At 40.6% G+C, this 7,078-nt stretch overlaps 1 protein-coding gene across 1 annotated transcript in view; it reads left to right on the top strand.

The window, feature by feature from the left end:
• SPAG1 (sperm associated antigen 1) overlaps window positions 1–5,051 on the top strand; it is a 64,768-nt gene extending 59,717 nt beyond the window's left edge. The window contains exons 17-19 of the mRNA XM_040625585.1: window positions 2,284–2,448; window positions 3,618–3,989; window positions 4,095–5,051. Coding sequence (XP_040481519.1) covers window positions 2,284–2,448; window positions 3,618–3,989; window positions 4,095–4,226 — 669 coding nt within the window. The 3' untranslated portion in view covers window positions 4,227–5,051. The remainder of the gene's footprint in view (window positions 1–2,283; window positions 2,449–3,617; window positions 3,990–4,094) is intronic.
• Window positions 5,052–7,078: the final 2,027 nt, after the last annotated feature.

The following is a 7,078-nucleotide window of genomic DNA, read 5'->3' on the forward strand; positions in this document are numbered from 1 at the left end:
TTCAGCGCTTCCACGCAACACGTGCTGCTCATCCCAGCAAGTGCCGTCTGGAGTCCCCACCACCTGCCAACACCCCCGCCACCTCCCCTCCGGTAACCAGCAGTTCTCTTTAGTTAAGAGTCTGCTTCTTGGTTTGCCTCTCTTTTTTTTCCTCCCTGGGTTTATTTGTTTTGTTTCTTAAGTTTCACATGTGAGTGAAATCCTGTGGTAGTTGTCCTAGAATTTCTCTGAGTGCCACTTCCGTGCTGGACTGTGGTCACAGCGGTGAAGAGCCCATGGTGTTGCCTTAGGGAATGTGCAGCTGGGTGTGCTGTGAGGCCAGAAATAGCAAACAGTAATGTAATTGTTCTTACAGTTTAAGTACATCTATTCATAGTATGTATTATCATAAACACATGGGATTATCCTTTTTTTTTGTAATGCCTAATGAAGTAATTAGCAACTTTTAACGTCCTCCTTTTAGCCAGAGCCACACTTTTCTCTGTGTGGCTCAGCCACTCTTCCCTCTGCTGCGTGGCCGTTTCTCTCTGGGTCTTGTGTTCCCTAACAAGTGTATCAAAAGGAGACTCCTTCCCCCTCATTAGTATCCATAGGAAACCTTGGTTTTCTTAATTGCATTAGTGATTGATAGTCCATACTTTGTTTGTTTACTTTTTAAAAAGTTTGTTCCTTCCTCAGAAGCTTCCATAGGGGCCATGGCTACCTGACTATTCCTGGGATCCGGCAGACGGGCTCCTCACTCTTTCTGCTCTCTGGTTCTGTCTTTACATTTGCTTGCCCGTTTTAACTCTTATCAAAGTGTTATTTCATGTTTTCTTAGGTCTCCTCCAACCAGACGGATCACTCTTTAGGCACAGATTTTTCTTAAATACAAAACAAAACAAAAAACATATTACTTCCTGTGGTGTGGGACTTCTTCCATTTCCGAGGCCATAGCTCACAAATCTGTTTTCAGGCTTCCCCCTGGGATTCCACAGCTGTGTTCTCATTGGCCTGATAGGCATTGCTGCCTTGATCGTCTCAAGGATTCTATCTCTATGCCTCAGTTTCCTTATCTTTAAAATGGGGAAGGCAGCTAGTATATGTAGGGCTATTGTGAGTAAAGTAATAATTGCAAAATGCAGAGAATGGTAAGAGTTAGCAGTTATTACTACCTCCACTTGCCCTGCTGCCCCCCTTCCTTGCCTTTCAGTATGGTTCCCAGCAGGAACACTTCGGATGGAAATCCAGTGTCTGTTTTTCTGTAGCAGGTTCCAGCTGCACTGTGTGACACAGTGGTATGTGATTTGTTACTAATAGAACATAATGTACTATGGTTTGTAAATAATTTCCCTTTCCTGAATGAGAGCACACTTAAGTTTATTGTTTAAACAGGTCACTTTTGCTCTCGTGTCCTGCTGGGTTGAGGGGGGAGGATGTGGCCTCCCAGCGAGCCCCCCAGGAATGTCACATACCCACTAGCCTGTCCTCCCTGTGCCCCAGCCTCCAGCGTGTGCTACTATCAGTAGGCCGTGACTACTTAGGGAAGTTACACATCACTGGAATTCTTTGCCTTCTCACAGAGTTAATTTTGGTTTAATCAAAACATTGGTCTAGTCTGTGGTTCTAGAATGGCCCATCACATGGGGCTGTGATTTTGTGGATCTGTCTTTGCCATGTTTTGTTAAGCTTAGCCTCCTTTTCTTTCCCCTCACCCCCTCTGAATGTATTGTCTGTACGGAAGAGGAAATGCTGATGCTAGCCGAAGCACTCAACTTTGAAGGGTTTTATGGTGCAGGATATTATGTGACAGGTGACATTTGGATAGCCCTTTACATAGGTTTAAAGTATTCATTTATACTTGGTACAGCCTTGTGAAAACCATAGTAGAGAAGCTTTCGTTATCCTTAAAGATGAGAAAACTCAAAGATTAAGTAGGATTTTGCTCCAGTTTCTTAATCAGTAGGTGCTAACATGGCGACGTTCATTCTTCCACTCACTCAGCAGACAACAAATGCCTACTATACACCGGGGACTGTGGAAGTTGTGGTGACCCCGAATTGAACTTGAGTCTTCCAACTCCAGATTCTGTGCTTTTTCTTCTCTGGAGGATGGTTTGTGTTACGGGTGTTAATATTTTAGTTCAAGGCTACTGTATGGGCCTGGCGTTATCATCAGGGTACTAACGGGAACCCTTGCACACATTCTGCGCAACTCAGCTCATCATTCTGACTCCCGTGTGGGGCTAATCTATGTCCCTTCTTTTATTTATGAAAATTATTTTCTCTGCCTTTCTACTTTCAGGATTATCAGAAAAGTTTAAATGATCTCAATAAAGTTCTCCTACTAGATTCAAGTATTGTTGAGGCAAAGATGGAACTGGAAGAAGTAACCAGATTCCTTAACGTTAAGGACAATATAACATCATTCAACAAAGAAAAGGAGAGAAGGAAAATTGAGATTCAGGAGGTATTTGACTATCTTTGAAAGTACTCTTCGGGGGATTTTATATTGGATTCTAAAATCAGGTTCTCATTTATGAGTTCTACAAAAATGTTTTCAATTTGTTTTTACTCTAATCTCAGTGAGGAAGTTTTCACCAGTTATAGAAACAAACCTTTCCTTTTTGCCATAATTAGCCACTGTATTTCCCAGCTTGGGTCCGTGCAGTGTACTGGGAATCTGCATTACTGCGAGTCCTCCTTCGTCTGCCTCCCCTCCAGTCTGGCCTACAGTTCACATTGTTTCCACCCCAGATTGCTCTGGGGGCCTGTGGCCCTTGAACTTTGCTTCAGGGTAGACCTGGAGAATACCGATAGGACTGATTCAAGTTTCAGTGGCCTTGCCATACACCGTAGGGATTTTTTAGATTGATTCGGGCCTTTTTAGCACTCTGAAACAAGACCGGCCTCATCAGAGATCTTGGTCTACTCCTGAATCAAACTCAGTGTCTTGTGCTCTAGCTTTTTGCTTTGCCTTCAGTGAAGAATGTCAGCTCATGGGGAGCCTGGGTGACTTAGTGTGTGTCTGACTCTTGATTTCAGCTCATGATCTCAGGGTTGTGAGATCAAGCCCTGTGTTGCGCTCCGAGTTGATCGTGGAGCCTGCTTAGGATTCTCTCTCTACCTCTGCCCCTCGCCCCAACAACCCCCACCCCGCACACACGTGCTCTCTTTAAAAAAAATGTCGGCTCCTGAATTCTTGTGTATTCATGAATGCTGGTATCATCCCATTTATCATCTTGTGTTTCCACTACAGAGTAAAAGCCAAAAAGTAAGTGAAACCAGAAGTATTTTCCCTCTGAGGAGGGAAGAAAAGAAGAATGTCTTAAGTTCAGGTGTCTGTTAAATGTAAGGAAATAAGTATAAAATTTATCATGAAAAAGATAAAAGTTGTTATAGGTCTTCTTTCATGGAAAACTATAAAAAATTTTAAAAATACTTTCATGAATGGATATTTAAAACTTCTTCCTAAAAGGAGTACATTTTACTATTATAAATTACACACTTTTCAGTTAGAATTTGACTAAAATAGAGCCCACTAGTGTTTTCCAGCTCCTTCCCATTTTAACTAAATGTAGCTTGGGATGTGTGCTGCAGTGGTTGTTATCTCACGGTATCATTTTTTTCCTCATGAAGGTGAGCGAAGGCCAGGAAGAAGAGCCTGGAAGGACCTCAGAGGAGCTCTCCACTGATTGTCCTGCCTCTGGGAAGGGGGACACAACCAGTGGGCCACCAGAATGCTATGAGAAACTACCCATCACCAAGCCTAACAATGCCTATGAGTTTGGTCAAATTATAAACGCTATCAGTATGCGGAACGATCAAGAAGCCTGTGCACACCTTTTAGCCATCACTGAACCAAAAGATTTGCCAATGTTGTTGAGTAACAAACTTGAGGGGGATACATTCCTCCTTCTCATTCAGTCTCTGAAAAATAATCTTATTGGTAAAGATCCCTCATTGGTGTATCAGCATCTTTTATATCTGAGTAAAGCAGAAAGGTTCACGGTAAGTGGAAAAATAACTTAATAGACACTGATTTTCTTCCAGGGTTTCTATAACTTTAAAATGTTCATTTTTTATTAAGCTAATAGTTTTTCCTCTTTCTCCCAGATGATGTTGACACTAATTAGCAAGGGCCAAAAGGAGAAAATTGAACAGCTCTTCGATGACCTCTCAGACACACCAAATAAACATTTTACTTTAGAAGATGTGCGCGCCCTAAAAAGGAAGTATGAGCTTTAAGTCAGGACTACTGTTAGATTTCTCCCATGCACGTATGTGTTCCAGTAATGCTAGTGGGTTGGTACTGTAATAGAGTTGCATGGATAAAACGTGGTTTAGAAAAGATCCTTTGGTCTGGACTATAAAATATTTTACTTATTTTTATACATAGAACATGTATATTCTACAATATGCTTTTTATTAGGTGTAAATATTTTCTTAGGTACTAAGAGCTAACATCTTTATATTTAATAAGTATATTTGGAACTTGTTTAAAGTACATTTTAATTTATATTATACATTTTAATTACTTGTAAAAATTTGAGTTAAATTACACTTCTTTGAGCTATGAAGGATTCCTCTAAAGTTTGATAGAAATGTATTTCTTTAAAAATCATTAACAGTGATTATTTTATCACCTTTATTTCCTGCTATGATATGTATAAATCCCACTTTATACTACTTGTGGATCACAGTCTGCTAGGGTGAAATGATTATTAAATAAATTGATTATTAATTTAAGAGCTATAAGAGGAACTTATTTTTTCTTAATGGAAATAACAAAAATTTGCAAAAATTTCTACTTTTTACTAGATTTTAAAAAGCTCCCTTTCCATATATATTGCTTATGTAAATAATAACAAAACCACCACTGTATAAAAGCAAACCAAGCCTGCGTTTTGTCACCTCCACATTTTCCCCAATGTTTAAATGTTCCTTTTCCTCCTCCTTTAAGCATGACCATATTTATTCCCTTAATGGAAAGTGAAGAAATCTTATATTGAAAGCTCCTTTGTTAACTGGGTCAAAGTAAAGGTATTTCTTACAATAAAACATTCAGGTCTGTATGAATGTACTGTCATTTATTCCTGTAATTATTACAGTCAATTCTTTTTCTGGAGCATTCTTTTATTCTTTAGAAGTGACGATCAAAGATGAGTATCACTTTCATTATTTCCATATTCATTATCTAATCTTTTAGAATTACAGAATTTTAAAAAAATCATTGTGGGTAAATGATACCTTTCAAATTCCGACATTTTTCTTTTTAACTGTTCTTTGTTCATTAATGAAAATCTATGACTCTAGTCTTCAAGCAAACAAAAGTTTTCTCCTTTTGAATGTTAGTAAACTTTGGAGACATTAAAAGGAAACCTCTTTTTCTGACAGTTACATACCCAGCACCTCGCTGCAGGGGCTTCGCCGCTGAGCCGTCTGGCAGTGGTGGAACTCTCCTCCAGAGGAGGTGGAAAGCAGTGAGTGCCCAGCTGTGCCGGTTGTGTGGGTCATGCTTGGAGAAATCCATTTGTCTCCAGCAGCAGCCAGGGTACGGAGATGGGACCTCCGTGACTGTAAGGGGGAGGGAAGAGAGGTGAAGGAAGCAGATGAGAATATCAAAGGGCATTAAAAGAATGCAGTTCCTGCTGACTGCTTTAAGACATCAGCAGGAAGTCTGCCTGCCTGTATACTCCTGGGAGTCTCCCACTCAAGGATCTCCCCACCAGATTGCCCCACTGGGTCCACAGGCACCCCCAAAGCCCCAAGTGCTAAAGTCACACCAGCTCCCACTATGTGGCTAGATCCCTGCACATGCTCCTGATGGGGCAGCGAGAACAGGTCCAGTGGTCAGTGTGTTCTCAGAAAAGTGGACCTGGGTCTGTGGGCAAGGGAGCAATCACCAACTGGAGCTGTGGAGCTATGGCACCACCTGGGAAATGGGTTTCCAGCAGCCAGCCTGGTGAGTTGTAAGGAAAGATGGAGAAGTTTTAAGAATTCTGCCACTAGAGGGAGCAAGAAGAGCGGAGCAACCTGATGAAGCAACACTCCATCGGAAGGCAACAGGTGAAGGCTCAGGAGATGTCTGCTACTTAAAATGTGAAAACAGCAATGCAAAAACACAAACATGAAAATCAAAATTATTTCACCCCCAAAAGATCTCAATAATTCAACAATTGAGCTCAAAGACAACAGAATATTGCGATCTAGCTGATAAAGAATTCAGAATAACTGTTTTGAAGAATACAACTAGCTACAAGAAAACTCAATACAATGATATTAGGAAGGAAAATACATAAAATAACTTTAAAAAAAAAGATATATTTTAGAGAGCGTGCATGAGCAGGGGTGGGGAAGCAGAGGGTAAGGGGAAGAAAACTCCTCACTGACGGTGGAGCCTGAAGCAGAGCTTGATCTCAGGACTCTGAGATCATAACCTGAGTTGAGACCAAGAGTCAGTCAGATGCTCAACCGACTAAGCCACCCAGGCATCCCAAACAAAAGAATAATTTACCAGAGAGATAAAAAACATAAAAGAACCAAATTTTGGAGTTGAATTCAGTGAGTGAGATGAAGACTACAATAGCCTCTGTAGTGGGACAGAGCAGATGGAAGACAGAATAAATGACTTAGAGGATAGGAATTTTGAAATAATCCACAATCCAGAAGACAAGAGGGAGAAGGGGGCAGAAAGTTTATTTTAAAAATAACTGAAAGACTTGGACATCCAAATTCACAAAGTTCATAGATAACCCTATTATCTCAATGTGGCAACACCTTCTTCCAGACACGTTACAAGGAAACTACCAAAATTCAGAAATCCTAAAGGCACAAAGGGGTAGAAAGTATAACTTACAAAAGAACCCCCATTAGGCTATCAGATTTCTCTGCTATAGGCCTGGAGAGAGTGAAATGATATATTCCAAGTGTCAAAAAATAAAAACTGCCAGCCAGTTACCCTTCAGCAATGAAGGAGAAATAAAGAAGCTGTGGGAATTTATCACCACTAGGTCTGCCTTGCAAGAAATGCTGCAAGGAGTTCTTCGAGCTAAAATAAAAACATGCTAATCAGTGACATGAAAAATACTTAAATTTAG

Source organism: Ursus maritimus, unplaced genomic scaffold, assembly GCF_017311325.1.
Source record: "Ursus maritimus isolate PB19 unplaced genomic scaffold, ASM1731132v1 scaffold_9, whole genome shotgun sequence".
NCBI lineage: Eukaryota > Metazoa > Chordata > Mammalia > Carnivora > Ursidae > Ursus > Ursus maritimus.